At 35.4% G+C, this 16,575-nt stretch overlaps 1 protein-coding gene across 7 annotated transcripts in view; it reads right to left on the bottom strand.

The window, feature by feature from the left end:
* The window catches only part of RAPGEF6 (Rap guanine nucleotide exchange factor 6), a 266,914-nt gene that overhangs the window by 171,302 nt on the left and 79,037 nt on the right, over window positions 1–16,575 (bottom strand). For 6 of the 7 annotated variants that reach the window (XM_004384759.2, XM_023739016.1, XM_023739009.1 and 3 more), the window contains one exon: window positions 2,494–2,563. In XM_004384759.2, the coding sequence (XP_004384816.1) occupies window positions 2,494–2,563 (70 nt within the window). Of the gene's footprint in view, window positions 1–472; window positions 805–2,493; window positions 2,564–16,575 lie in introns of those variants that run through there. The other variant, XM_023739012.1, reaches the window with a different exon arrangement.

Below are 16,575 nucleotides of genomic sequence, written 5' to 3'. Positions count from 1 at the left end.
CAACTCACAGCAACCCTATAGGATACAGTAGAACTGCCCCACAGGGTTTCGAAGGCTGTAATCTTTACGGAAGCAGACTGCCACCTCTTTCTCCTGTAGAGTGACTAATGGGCTCGACCCGCTGACCTTCTGGTTAGCAGCCGAGTGTTTAATCACTGCACCACCAGGGCTCCTTGTATCTATGTATAATAATTACTAAAATACAACTTATATGAGAACACCGTAGTAAAAGCACTATTCTTTCCCCCTAAAAGTCTTTAAGAAATACGACATAAACCAATTGATAAAGAGAAAACCAGAAACGCCTGAGGCAGTTTTCTTGTCCTATTCCTCAATAAACTTAAAGGAAAGAATTCGGAGGCCTTAACAGATATCCCATATAGCCCAACACTTAAAGAAAATAAACATAAAACAATACAAAATCCACCTCCTGAACAAACCTGAATTCAAGCAACATTCACTGAATACTTACTATGCAGGCAGCACGTGGGAGATACAAACTGAATAGACATAATCTTTGCCTTTTTGCCTTTTGGGAGCTTAAAATCCAATTGTTCATGTGAAATTTAGGACAGAGCATTCATGGTAATGTAGATGATCCAGGTTGTGAAGAGAAAACAGAGGCTATCTGAGGATGTCAATCTGACTGTAGCACCATGAAAAGAAAAAGTGGTTTTGATTTGGGTTCTAACATTAAAATGGTGTATTAAGAATTCAACTCCACTTCTCAAGAGTTTAAATCAAATCAGATGACATGATTACCTACATGAGATGCTAGCAGGACAATCAGTCCATTCAGTATAAACTATTTGCTAGTAAGGTCATTTCAGAATATGGTATATGAGAGCTGTGTTCTTGATTCTTCTAATGCTTAAAAAAAATCATTTTCTAACATTATACCAATTACATAGCTTTCTTAAGAAAGAGTAAAGAATTATTTCTTACATACACTCTTAAAAAAAAACCACAAATTATTAAAAAGAAAAATATTAAGATCTGGGCCATTTCTTACTTGTTGACTCTTTCAATTGTTTTTCTATTCTCTATTTCGTTTATTTCTGCTCTAATTTTTATTATTTCCTTTCTTCTGGTGCCCTACGGCTTCTCTGGCTGCTCTCTCTTTGTTCGAGGTGTAGGCTTAATGTTTTGATTTTGGCCCTTTCTTTTTTGGATGTGTGCATTAATTGCTATAAATTGATCTCTGAGCACTGCTTTTGCTGTGTCCTAAACGTTCTGGTAGGATGTATTTTCATTCTCATTTGAGTCCATGAATTTCTTTATCCCGTCCTTGATTTCTTCTACAACCCTGTAGTTTTTGAGCAAGGTATTGTTCAGTTTCCATGTATTTGATTTTTTTTCCCTGCTTTTTCTGTTATTGATTTCTATTTTCATGGCTTTATGGGTAGAAGAGACATTTTGTAATATTTTGATGCTTTGGATTCTGTTAAGGCTTGCTTTGTGGCCTAATATGTGGTCTGTTCTGAAGAATGTTCCATGTGTGTTGGAAAAGAAAGTATACTTGGCAGCTGTTGGGTGGAGTGTTCTGTATATGTCTATGAGATTAAGTTGGCTGACTGTGGCACTTAGATCTTCTGTGTCTTTACTGAGCTTCTTTCTAGATGTTCTGTCCTTTACCGAAAGTGGTGTGTTGAAGTCTCCTACTACTACTGTGGAGCTATTTTTCTTTTCGATGCTGTTAGAGTTTGTTTTATGTAATTTGGAGCCCTGTTGTTGGGTGCGTAAATATTTATTATGGTCATGTCCTCCTGGTGTACTGACCCTTTAACTGTTATATAGTGTTCTTCCTTATCCTCTGTGATGGATTTTTCTTTAAAGTCTGTTTTGTCAGAGATTAATATTGCCACTACCGCTCTTTTTTGATTGTTGTTTGCTTGATAGATTTTTTTCCATCCTTTGAGTTTTAGTTTGTTTCTGTCTTTGAGTCTAAGGTGTCTCTTGTAGGCAGCATATAGATGGATTGTGTTTTTTTATCCATTCTGCCACTCTCTGTCTCTTTATTGGTGCATTTAGTCCATTTACATTCTAATTATTGACAGGTATGAGTTGGGCCATTTCTTACTTAAATCTAATTTTGTGTTTCTTTATTTTTCTTTACCCTTCTCATTCCTTCTTACCAGGGAACAGCCTGTGAATGGCTAAAGAATTAACTGAATTGAATAGAAAAATGAGAAAACACTTGAAAAATCACAGTCCCTTTTCAAAGCCTTTAATTTACTGTTCTGGTGGGAAAAGCAAAAGAATGACCAAATTTGGAAGATGTTATGTATAACTGTATTATGTTTCAAATTCTTTCAAGGATCAGAAAAACTCTGGAGGAGATGAAAATGTACACTTCAATTTGACATGCAGTTCTGAAAAAAATCTTTGAAAGGCCATAGTAATGAAATCTCCTTAAGTGTTGAAAACCTACTACATTTAAAGTTGAAATTGAAGTATATCATAAAACAATTCAGCATTCTTTAAAGTTCTTACCACAATCATTTCTGAAGGCTCTAATACAAGACAATCACATCCTCTTTTTCCTCCGAACTGCTTACCAAAACTATAAAAACAAAAAAAAAATTTCTTTAGCAAAGGTTATAAATAAAATACCAACACAGGAAAACAACAAAAACCTATATGTTAACCAAGAAATTCTCATCCTGTCACTTACATTAAAAAAATAAGATTTACTAAAAAAAAAGTCCTCTTAATTGCCCAGATATAACTGATTTCAATACAGTTGTGTAAAAATTCTTTAAAAGCTTTTGCCTTTAAGTGTCCCAGAAACCAGTTATAAGAGATACGTGCCTAATCTCAAATTTTGAACATCTTGTCAGTATATGTTTAAATAAAGGAAAAACACACTTATAAAGAATGATACCACAATTATGCACATTTTATGGAAGTAACATAATCTTTTGGGAGAGGTTTTAAACAAAAGACATCAAAATTTTTTTAAATGTTCACACTGAAAAACGTAAGAAGAGATAACAACAACAAAAATAAAAAATAATGTTGGAGCCACCGACTACCTCTTTGGCAAAACTTAAAGCTGGATCAATACTAAAAGAAAATGTGAGCATTTCTATATTCTTGGTCTGGGAAAACGATTTCTAAGCAAATCAAAAAAAGGGAGCAATTATAGAGGAAAAGACTGATACATTATCACTTAAAAAGATTAACTGAATTAAAAAAAGGGGGGAAATAGAAAATTATTTGCCAATTATATGAGAAACAAATGGTTAACATACTTAGTATGCACAGTGCACTTTAAAGCAATCTTAAAGCAACCTAAAATATTACAATAAACGACAATTTACTCCCATGGTCAATTACAAAATAAATATACAAATAATATAAAATATTATTTTAAAAATAACCAAACAGGAAAAAAGTCACTGATAATACAAACAAAACATAAAATACCAAAAATAAACTTAACAAATACAAAAGTCATTAATAAAGAAAATTATATAATTTTATCGATGGACTGAAAATAAAGTTGGGATAAAGGCAGTGACATAGCATGCATCTTTATGGAAAGGCTCACTATTCTAAAAGTATCAATTTTCTACAACATATAAGGTTACATATAAATATTAGTTTATAACAAAATCCTAATCACAATCTGTGTAAAATTACTTTTGTACAAATTAAAAAAACAGCATTTTTGTATTTTTTAAAAAGTGTTCTGTAGAACTCGATTTTTGGTTTGTGTTTTCCCAAACAAACTCTTACATCACTTAATACATAAAAAAATTAAAAACCAATTTGGAAAATTTGGCTTCAAGAGGGAGAGGGTTGACATGTTGTGGGGTTGTTAACCAATGTCATAAAACAATATGTGTACTACTGTTTCATGAGAAATTATTTGTTCTGTAAGCCTTCACCTGAAGTACAATTAAAAAAAAAAAGAGGGAATACCAGGGACTGGGCTTATTCTCCCACCTGAAAAAAACTAAAAAACTAGACAAAATATACGTAACAACAGTTTCAAGACACTGAAAAACAGACAGGACAGGGCTTGAGTCCCTGAGACAGGGAACAAAAAGACTAAGATGACTCCTACAATACTTCATTTTATTAGATATAGGCAATTTCTACACAACAGTACAGGAAAAGAGACGTCTAACAGAGCCTGGCAATCTCACTGAGTTGAAGAGAAAGAGAGTGATGGAGGAGAAGATGATTAGAATTTGCAGGACAGAGTATCAGAAAGAAGGAAGAAGCTGCAGAGAAAGAGAGGCAGATACACACAGACACACACACAGTGTGCATACATGCTCTGGAGATCTCCAGAAAGTTCCCCATGAGTCCTTGGATGAGTACAGATATGTGAATACGTGAGAGCAAACCAACCCAAAGCTGGCGAAAGGATCACTAGAAAGCATTTCTATGACCTCACACACGGATGGAATTAAGTCTTGAATCTAAGAGTCAAAGTGGAAAGATCACATAACACATAAGTACTGGGGAGAGTTCTCAGAAATGGATTTCCTTAGTAATGTGATAAATTAACCCTACACTAAAGACAGCACTGGACTAGGTCAAATATAAAAGGTAAGGCTCAAAATGACCAAACGGATTCCAATTAGCTAAACTGCATGTCAGAACAAAGTCCAATACGATACAACAAAAGCTGGAACCCAATAACAAAATTCACAATGTTCAACATCCAATAACAAAACAAAATAACACAAAACACAAACATACAAAGAAACAGGAAAATATAATCCATAACCAAGAGAAAAGTCAATAAACAGAAACAGACTCAGAACTGTCAGAAGTGAGGGCATCAACAGACAGGGACATTAAAGCAGTTAATTTTATAAATATGCTCTATATGCCAGAGAACAAAGAGATAAACATGAACATGATGAAGAGAAGAACAAATGATATAAAAGGCTTACAGAATGTTCTATCATATTACATAACAAGACACATAATGTCTGGTTGTCCCATTTTTCAGTAGCAATAAAACTGATAAGTGACTTAAGACTGTCAATTTGATCTACCCATTATAACATCTCCTTTCAATCTTTCATCTATTAGTTTTAGCATCCATTTTTGATCAGTGCCTAGATACAAACTGCCATTAGGGCTACTGAAATAGCCATTTCACAATTCTATCATTCCTACTGAATTTATTAGCTGGAATACTAATATAATGAAAAAAATCTCCCATAGCAACTATTTGAGTTTATACAAAAAAGGCAGGATAAATGCTTCAACTGCAGATGGCATCATTATTTATAAAGTAAATCCTAATAATTCTACAAAAAAGCTACCAGAAATACATGAATTTAGCAAGATTGCAGGAGACAAGCTCGATATCCCATAATAAATTGTTTTATTGTATATCAGTAACAATCAGAAAAAAATTAAATCCCATTAAAAATAAGATATACAATGCCTAAGAGATAAATCTATTAAAATATATGTATAGACTGCTACACTGAAAACTACAAAACAGTGCTTAGAGAAATCTGAAAAGACCTAAATAAAAAATACACATATTCTATTCATGAATTGGAAGACTCAGTATTGTTAAGATGGTGTTATAGATTGAAATGTGTCCCCAAAAATGTGCGCCAACTTGGCTAGGCCATTATTCCCAGTACTGTGTGACTGTTCACTGTTTTTGTTATCTGATGTGATTATCCTATGTGCTGTAAATCCTGACATCTATAATGTTAATGAGACAGGATTAGAGATAGGTTATTGAGGCAGGACTCAACTACAGGATTAGGTTGTATCTTAAGTCAATCTCTTTTGAGATTTAAAAGAGACAAGTAAACACAGAGGAGAGGGACCTACTGCCCCCAAGAATGAAGAACTGGAAGAGGAGCGTGTCCTTTGGACCTGAGGTCCCTGTGCTGAGAAGCCCCTAGACCCAGGGAAGAATGAGGACAAGGACCTTACGCCCCAGAGACAACAGAGAGAAAGTCTTCCCCTGGAGCTGGCACCCTGAATTCAGAATTTTAGCCTCCTAAACTGTGAGAGAATAAACTTTTGTTTGTTAAAGCCATCCCACTTGTGGTATTTCTGTTACAGCAGCACTAGATAACTAAGATGGCAATTCTTTCTAAATTTTTGTACAGACTCAATGCAATGACAATAAAAATCCTAGAAAGGTACCTTGTACAAACTGACAAATTCTAAAATTTACCCCAAAAATATGAAGAACCTAAATTAGCTAAAACAATTTTGATAATCAAGAACCAAGTTGGAGTACTTATACTATCAGACCAGATTTCAAGACATAAAGCTACATACAGTACTTAAGATGACGTGGCACTGGGAAAGGATCAACTTACAGACCAACGGAACAGGACAGAGATAATAAAAGGAGACCTGTGATAACTGATTTTTGGCAAAGGTGCCAAGGTAAATGTGGAAAAGATAATCATTTCTACAAATGGTGCTGGAACAACCAGATATTCATATGGACAAAAAACTGAACTTTAATCTTAATACTACATACAAAAATTAACTAGAAATGTATTAGAGATATAAGTGAATAAATTAAAACTATAAAAATTCTCCACATATAAGCATTTTTATACATGCCTTATATCAGGGTTAGGAAGTTCTCTTCTGAATGTCTAGTTTGTTCAAAACTTTCATCATAAATGAGTTTCTGATTTTGTCCAATGCTTTTTCTGTGTTTATTGAAATGACTGTGTGGATTCTGTACATTATTTTATTCATACAGTATATTGTATTAATTGATTTATAGATGCTAAACCAACTTTGCATTCCTGGGATAACTCCAACTTGGTTATGGTATGTAATACTTTTAACACATTCCTGGAATTAGTTTGCTATTATTTTCTTAATGATTTCTGCATGCTGTGTTCATGAGGGATAATGGTCTTTAGTTTGCTTTTCTTGTAATGTCTTTGTCTGGCTTTGCTATCAGGCTAATACTGGCCTCACAGAATTAGGCCATATCCCTGTCCTATTCTCCACAATAAGCTGGTATAGGATCTGTAACAATGCTTCCTTAAATATTTGAAATATTTGAAAATTTTCATCAGTAGAGCCATCTGGGCCTACACTTTACTTTGTGGGAATATATTTAACTACTCATTTAATTTTTTTGAGTGTATTCAAAGTTTCTATTTCTTTTTGAGCCAGTTTTGGTAATCTGTGTCTTTGTAACATTTTCCTTAATTTGCTGGTATAAAATTGCTCATAAAATTCTCTTATAATACTTTTATTTTCTGTAGGATAGTAATGCCCACTCTTGCATGCCTTATTTTGGTAAGTATGTTTTCTTTTTTTTTATGGTCATTCTAACTCAAGGTTTAACAATTTTGTTGGTTTTCTCTGTCTTTATTCACAGATGGCAAGATCATTTATGTAGAAAATCCTAAATTATAAAAAGCTATTAGAATAGAAAGTGAACTTAGTAAGGTGGCGGGATACAAGATCAATATATGCAACACCTTTATAGTGAAGACTATAAAACACTGCTGACAACTTAAAGATCTAAATAAATGGAGAGATGTACACGTTCATTGGTAAAAAGTATCAATTGTTTAGATGTCTGTACTCCCAAGGTTGGTCTATAGATTCAATACAATTCCAATCAAATCCCAACAGGCTTTTTTTTTTTTAATTAACAGACTGATTCCAAAATTCATATGGAACTATAAAGAACGAAAACAATTTTGACAAAGTTTGAAAACTCTTACTGCATGATTTCATGACTAAAAATTCTTTGTGACCTTGGGTTAGTCAAAGATTTCTTACATATGATACCAAAAGCACAATCTATCAAAGAAAAAAAGTGATAAATTGTACTTCACAAAAATTAAATACTTTTGATCTTTAGAAGACATTGTTAACAGAATGAAAACACAAATCACAGACCAGGAGAAAATATATTTGCAAATCACTTATCTGTTAAAGGATTTATACAGACTATATATAAAGAAGTTCTGAAACTCAAAAATAAAAACTTAAACAACCCTACCAAAAAAGATTCAGAGAGACACTTCACAAAACATGAATAACAAGCACATGAAAAGATGCTCACCATCATTCCTTTCAGAAAATGCAAATTTAAAGCACAATCTGATACCGCCACAAACTTATTAGAATGTTATTTAAAACAGACTGACCTTACCAAACAACCCAAGCGTCCGTTAACAGATGAACGGATAAACAAAATGTGGTATAGTCATACAATGGAATCTTATACAATCATAAAGAGAACTGAAGATGTGATACATACTACATGGATGCACCTTGAAAACACTATGCCGAATAAATTAAGTCAGGCACAAAAGAACAAATATTATATGATCTCACAAGAAGTATCTAGAATAGGCATATGCATAAAGACAACAGTTTATTAGTGGTTACCAGCGTGTATGGGGTAAGGGGAGAAACAGAGAAAAGTTATTACTTAAGGGGTACTGAGTTTCTGTTCACAGTGATGAAAATCATTTGGAAATGGATAGTAGTGATGGTCACACAACATGAAGAATGCAATTAATGTCACTGAATTGTACACTTAACAATGGCTGAAATGGAAAATGTTTTGTTTTACATATATATCCATATATATATATATATATATATATATATACACATACTTTTTTATGTTATAACTTTTATCGTACTTTAAGTGAAGGTTTACAGAACAAATAGTTTCTCATTAAACAATCAGTACACATATTGTTTTATGACATTGGTTAACAACCCCACGACATGTCAAATCTCTCCCTTCTTGACCTTTCTTTTTTCTTGGTAAAAATACACATAGTCAAAGATACACCATTTCAAAAATTTCTACATGCACAGTTCAGTGACATCGATTACGTTCTTCCAGTTGTGCTGCTATTCTCACTTTAGATGAAGGTTTACAGAACAAAATAGTTTCTCATTAAACAGTACACATGTTGCCCTAAGACAATGGTTAACAACCCTACTACACGTCAACACTGTCCTTACCCAATCTTGGGTTCCCTATCACCAGCTTTCCTGTCCCCTTCTGCCTTCCAGTCCTTGTCCCTGGACTTGTTATATACATTTTACCACAATAAAAATGTTCCCATTTATATAAAATTCCAGAAAATATAAACTAATCTACAGTGACCAAAAAATCAGAAGTTGCTTAGGGACCAAGGAAAGGAATGGGGAAGAACAACAAAGAAGGTTTACAAAGCAGCATGAGAAAAGTTTTGGGGATGATGGATATGTTCATTATCTATATTGCAGTGATGGTTTTATGAGTGTAGACATATAACAGAACTTATTAAATTGCACACTTTGAATATGTGCGGTTTATGTATGCCAATTATACCTTAATAAAAATGTAGGGGATAAAAGAGAGAGAGAGAGAGAAGTAAGAAAATAAAAAAGCAATCCAAATAATGGGATAAAATGTTTGCAAGTCGTATGCCTTACAAATGGCTTGAATCCTAAATATGTTAAAGATTCCCACAAATCAATCACAATAAGACAAACAACCCAACTTAATATAAGGCAAAAGACTTAGACACTTCACCAAAGAAAAGGCCAATAAGAAGGAAAAGTGCTCCAAATCTTTATTTACCAGTAAAATGAAAATTAAAACCACTTCACACTGACTAGAATAGCTAAACCAAAAAGACTGACAATACCATATGTTGGTGAGTATAAAGAACAACTAGAAACTAGAACATTGCTGGTAGAAATCTGAAATGGTACAATCACTGTGGAACAGTTTGGTAGTTTCTCATGATATCAAACATTTACCTATTCTATGACCCAGTAAGCCCATCACTCCTAGGTATTTAACCAAGAGAAACAAACAACATATCTATAAAACATTTGTTCATAGCAGGTGTACTTACAATAGCTAAGAACTAAGGAGAAAAAAAAAAAAAATCCACCACCAGGTGAACAGATCAACAAATTGTAGTATATCCATACAATGGAATAATACTCAATAATAAAAAGAAACAAACTAGTGATAACAACATGTATGAACCTCAAAAACACCATGGCAAGTGAGACAAGCCAGACACAAAAGAGTACTTATTCTGTGATTTCATTTACATTAAAGTCAAGAACAAAACAACAACAACCAATGGTATTACAGAGCAAAAGAAATTAGCAAAGGGGTGAAAAATTGGGAGAAAAGAGAACTTTCAACGTCATGGAAATTTTCTACATCTTGATTGAGGTACTGGTTACACAATATATGCATTTGTCAAGACTTATTAAATTATTAAATTATACACTCAAAACATATGGCTTCTATGGCATGTAAATTATACCCTAATTTTAAAAAAGTATTGAAAAAAGTTCCAAAAAATCTAAATAGGTTCCTGTTTTACAAGCTGAACTTGACGAAGTGATTCTAAAATTTACATAAATAAAACCAAGAACAGACAAGACCCTCATGAACAACAAGGTGACAGGATTTGTTCCATTAAACATCTAGGCTCATTATAAAATTACAGTAATTAAGGCAGTGTGGTATTCAAGCAGGGGTAGACAGGAAATCAAATGGAACAGATTTGGAACTCAGAGATAGGCACAAACTTATATGGATATTTGATTTATGAAAAAGGTAGCACTGCATGAAAGTGGGTAAAGGTCAATACCACTGTGTCACGAGGGCTCCATTCATACAGGTAGCCATGAAGAAAGTTAAACAATGTTATACCATATCCCAAAATCATTCCAGGTAGACTGTAGATATAAACGTGAAACGAAAACAAGAAATGTTGTAGAACGTAATAAAGGAAAATATCTTCATGACCTCAGGGTATGGAAATATTTCCTACATAAAGAAGACATAAACGATTGTACATGTAAAAAATGTTGAATTGGCAAATGTTCTGTTATATACATTTTTTGCTGTAATAAAAGAAGACACAAAGGAAAAGACTGTTGAATTGCTCTACACTAGCATTAAGAACTTATGGTTCATCCAAAGACATTACTGAGAGTGACAGACAAATGACAGAGTGAGGAAAAAGTTGCAACAAAAATAACCAGTAAGGATTCATATTCAGAATATGCAAAGAATTTCCACATCTCAATAACAACAAAAAAAAAACCCAATACAAACTATAATGAGAAACTAATATATAGTCAACAGAATGACTGAAACAAAAGACAAAAAAAAATATAAAGACTGACAATACTAAGTGTTGGTGAGCATATGGAACAATGGGAACGTTCTCACCACACAGTGGTACATCAGAGTGGTACAGGTAATTACAAACTGTAATTAGCAATTAAAACTAAGTATATACACACACACTGTAAGTCAACAGCTTCTTCTTAGGTATATCCAACAGACAGGCAAGCACATATGTGCCAAATGTACAAAAATGTTCACAGCCGTCAACTATACAATGAACGTTTGCTGAAGATCATTCAAAAGCAGTTGTAGCAGCACATTGACAGGGAACTGCCAGAAATTCAAGCTGCATTCAGAAGACGTGGAACAAGGGGTATCATTGCTGGTGTCAGATGGATCCTGGCTGAAAGCAGAGAATACCAGAAAGATGTTTACCTGTGTCTTACTGACTTTGCAAAGGCATTCGACTGTGCGAATCATAACAAATTACAGATAACATTGTGAAGAACGTGAATTCCAGAACACTTAATTGTGCCCATGAAGAAGCTGTACACAGATAAAGAGGCAGTCATTTGAACAGAACAAGGGGATGCTGTGTGGTTTAAGGTCAGGAAAGGTGAGTGTCAGGGTTGCATCCGTTCATCGTACTTATTCAATCTGTATGCTGAGCAAACAATCTGAGAAGCTGGACTATATGAAGAAGAACGGGGCACCAGAACTGGAGGAAGACTCATTAACAATCTGCGATATGCAGATGACCCAACCTTGCCTGCTGAAAATGAAGAGGACTTGAAGCACTTACTGGTGAAGATCAAAGACCACAGCCCTCAGTATGGATTACATCTCAATATAAAGAAAACAAAAATCCTCACAACTATACCAAAAAGCAATATCATGATAAATGGAGAAAATATTGAAGTTGTCGAGGATTTCATTTTACTTGGATCCACAACTAATGCCCATGGAAGTAGCAGTCAAGAAATCAAAAGACGCATTGCATTAGGCAAATTTGCTGCAAACGGCCTCTTTGGAGTGTTAACAAGCAAAGACACCACTTCAGGGACTAAGGTGCACCTGACTCAAACCATGGTGTCTTCAATCGCCTCATATGCATGTGAAAACTAGACAATAAATAAGAAAGAACGAGGAAGAATTGATGTCTTTGAATTACGGTGTTGGCAAAGAATACTGTACATACCATGGACTCCCAGAAGAACCAAAAAATTTGTCTGATAACAAGTACAGGCGGAATGCTCCTTAGAAGTAAGGATGGCAAGACTTCGTCTCACATACTTTGGACATGCTATCAGGAGGGATCAGTCCCTGGAGAAGGACACTATGCTTGGTAAAGTAGAGGGTCGGTGAAAAAGAGGAAGACCCTCAACAAGATACACCAATACAGTGGTGCCAATAAAGGGCTCAAGCATAATAACAATTGTGAGGATGGGGCAGGACTGGGCAGTGTTTCGTTCTGTTGTACACAGGGTCACTATAAGTCGGAACCTATTCGATGGCACCTAACAACATACAATGAACTACTACAGCAATAAGAATTAATTAACTATAACTCCATGCAACAACACTGATGATTTAGCCCAAAAAAAAAAAAAAAAAAGCCATACACAAAAGAATACAATATTATAATCACATTCATACTAAATTCAAAAGTAAGCAAAACCAAACAACACTGTTTATGTGTGCACATCCAGGTGCTAGAATTCTACAAACATGCAACAGTGATTAAATTCTAGGAAAATGGTGATATTTGGGGAGAAGGAAGGGAGTTGATTTGAGAAAAGGCATGCAGGCTGCTTCTAGGGTGCTGTCCATGTTGAATTTCTTGATCTGGTAGTGATTACACAAATGTTCAATGTATAGTTAACTCATTACCATGTACATTTATGTTATCTGCACCTTTTCCCATATTTCACAATAAAAGAAAGTTAAAACCACAGTACACAGAGTAGTATATACCATGTTCCTATTTGGGTCAGAAATGTGAAAGATAAGAATATGCAGTTGCTTTTCTTCACATATATATAAAAAACCACTGAAAAGATATACAAGATCTTAATAAGAGTAGCTGATTATCTATGCCAGTGGGTTGAATGGTGTGGATAAGAACAGAAGTGAGAATAATGTATCTTGAAGTAGACTTGTTATACTGTTTGGATTTTTTTAATGGTATGAATTTATTCCTTTGTCAAAAAAGTTAAAATTAACTTAAAAAAATTATGTTCTCTTGATAAACCAGACAATGCTATTTACCTATCACCTTCTCAAACCCAGTGACTAGCAGAGTGCCTGACATATGGCAGGTACTCAATGTTTTCTAAATGAATCAATCATATGCCTCAGTGCTTAAGATATTCTATTTCAAATGGTGGGTCCGTCCTTTTTTGCCTAGTTAGTCATGCATATCTGTGGAGCTCATTTCCAGAACTGCCTCCCCAAGAAAGTTTCCCTTCCATGCCACACAATCCTGGGGACCTTTTTAAACGAAGTAGTCATCCCAATCCATCCTAAGCCAGTATTTTTTTGTCTAAACATCAGTGTCTTATATAGATATGGCAAGCAATCAATGCTTATCTACTGTATCAATGAATGTCTGAATAAATAAATACATGAGTTAAATTTTATTTAAAAATCAAATGTAACCAAATCCTTGTTTTCTTGAGCTAAAGTCAGGTTTTACTGTGACAACAAAAAAGTGAACTCAATTTTGGAAAAAGGTTACTAAATTCATTTCAAAACAAGACATTTAAATTTCAAGCTTCATTTTCCGTATAGCTTTTATTTATAACAAATTGTAAAATATACTATTTTAAATTACACTATAAAATTTTATTATAAAACAAGGGAGGGTACTTCAGATATCTTATGAAAATATGCAAACTAGAGTATAGGAGATAAACCCCACAAAAATTCAAGGGCCTGCCACTTCAGTAAAGTTTCTGGGAGTTCAACGATTTGAGGAATTACAAGATATCCTCTCTAAGGTGAAAGGCAAGTTGCTGCACCTCACACCACCTGTCACAAAAATAAAGAGGTACAACTGTTTAGTTGGCCTTTCTGGATTTTGCAGGTAACATATATCACATCTGAGTGTGCTACTTCAACTCATCTACCATCACCCATAAGTCACTAGAAGGCTAACCAGCAAGTTCAGGATACAGTATAAGCCACTGTACCACTTGGGCCTTACAATCTAGCATATCCATATCCATGGCAAATAGAGATGCTCCAGAGAGCCTCTTGTAAGCAACAAGAGGAGAATCACAATGCAGACCTCTACGATGTCTGAGAACATCTATGATCTCTTCTGCAAATCACTATTCTACTTTTGAGAAACAACTTCTGGCTTGCTATTGGGTCTCAGTAGAGGATGAATGCATAACCATGGGATATGCATGGAAGACTATGCAGCATGAACGTTCCGTCATGAACTGGTTATCTATCCATAAGGCTGGACATACACAATAGCAATCTATTATCAAGTGAACATGGTATATATGACTGTATGATACAATCAATGTCCATGGAAGTAGCAATCAAGAAATCAAACAACATATTGCATAAGGCAAATCTGCTGCAAAAGACCTCTTTGGAGTGTTAAAAAGCAAAGATGTCACTTTGAGGACTAAGGTGCGCCTGACCCAAGCCATGGTGTTTTCAATCCCCTCACGTGCATGCGAAAGCTGGACAATGAATAAGGAAGACCAAATAATTGATGCCTTTGAATTATGGTATTGGCAAAGAATACTGAATATACCACGAACTGCCAGAAAATGAACAAATCTGTCTTGGAAGAAATACAGCCAGAATGCTGCTTAGAAGCAAGGATGGAGAGACTTCGTCTCACGCACTTTGGACATGTTATCAGGAGAGACCAGTCCCAGGACAAGGACATCACGCTTTGTAAAGCAGAAGGTCGCGAAAAAGAGGAAGACCCTCAAAGAGATGGACTGACATAGTGGCTACAACAATGGGCTCAAGCATAGCTAATATTGTGCGGATGGTGCAGGACTGGGCAGTGTTTCATCTGGTTGTACATAAGGGTTGCTATGAGTCGGAACTGACCCGACAGCACCTAACAACAACATGGACCAAGCTTAGGCAGGTCCGGAGAAAGTTGCATGAGCAGGTGGCTCAGATTCCTTCCACATCAACTCCTGCATTGCCTCTCCCCCTCAATCTGTACCTAATGGCCACCTGGGGAGTTCTCTGTGATCAGCTGACTGAGGAAGAAACAATTCGAGCCTGGTTTACAGTTGTATTTGCCCAACATTCAGGTACCACCCGAAAGTGAAGAGCCCCACTCACAGCCCTGAAGGATAGTAGTGAAAGAAAATCCTTTTAGGGAGTAGAACTTAAAGCAGCACAGTTGGTTGTCTACTTTGTCTGGAATGAGAAATGGCCAGAATTACTGATCTAAATGGATACAATGGGCAATTACTAAAGGCTTGGTTGAATGGTCGGTGACTTGAACAAGATTGGAAGATTTGGGACAAGGAAGTCTAGGAAGAGGTATGTGGATGAACCTCGCTCAGAATGGGCACAGGCTTTGAATCCCATGTAAATGTCCAAAGGGCATCTACTGTAAAGGAGGCTGTTAATACCAGGTAGACAAAATGGCATGCTCTATGGATGTCAGGCAGCCTCTTCTTCCAGCCACCCCAGTGCTTTCCCAATGGACCCATGAATGAAGTGGCCACGGTGGCAGAGATGGAGGCTATGCAGAGGCTCATCTGCTAACGCTACTGCTGGGTGTCCAATCTGCCAACAGCAGAGACCAACTGAATCCCTGATGTGTTACCATTTCTCAGGGCAAGAAGGCAGCCACTTGGAGGCAGATTAATTACAGTGAACCTCTCCTGTCATGGAGGAAGCAGATAATTGAGCTCAATGGCAAAAACACATTCCAGAGCCGACGTTTTCTTTGTTCCTCTTACTCTCCTTGCTGAGTTCCTTTTGTTTGTGGATTTTTTTTCATTTCTTTTGTTTCCGTAGGATTTGTATTTACTGAGACTTTATGTTTTGCTTCTTCATTTGATAAGCAGGTTTGTTAACTCTCTTTGTGGTTACCTTGAAATTTACCCTTATCTTCCGAGATTTGAACCAGTCTTATTACTTGGTATTTCCCTGCCTTCCCCTCCATTAGAAGGTTCTATACCTACACCATTTACTCCCTCTTTTATTGTTCTGATGCTGTTGTCATTTACAGATTAACCTCTCTGGTTCCCTGTTGTAATTCTTTTGGTTTTGCATAGTCTTTAAGAGTTCATTTCCTAGGTCGGTATCTGGCTAGTACAATCCTGTGTCCTATGTTCAGCCTGTGGTCTGATATTGTTTGTTCTCAGATCAAAGGACTCCCTTTAATAAGTCTTGTAAGTTTGGTTTGGTTTTTATATATTCCCTTAATTTCTGTTTATCTGGAAATGACCTAATTTCACCATCATATTTGAACGAGAGTTTTGCAGGAT

This window comes from Trichechus manatus, unplaced genomic scaffold (assembly GCF_000243295.1).
Source record: "Trichechus manatus latirostris isolate Lorelei unplaced genomic scaffold, TriManLat1.0 scaffold00127, whole genome shotgun sequence".
Classification (NCBI taxonomy): domain Eukaryota; kingdom Metazoa; phylum Chordata; class Mammalia; order Sirenia; family Trichechidae; genus Trichechus; species Trichechus manatus.
This window is presented reverse-complemented; position numbering and strand designations above follow the sequence as displayed.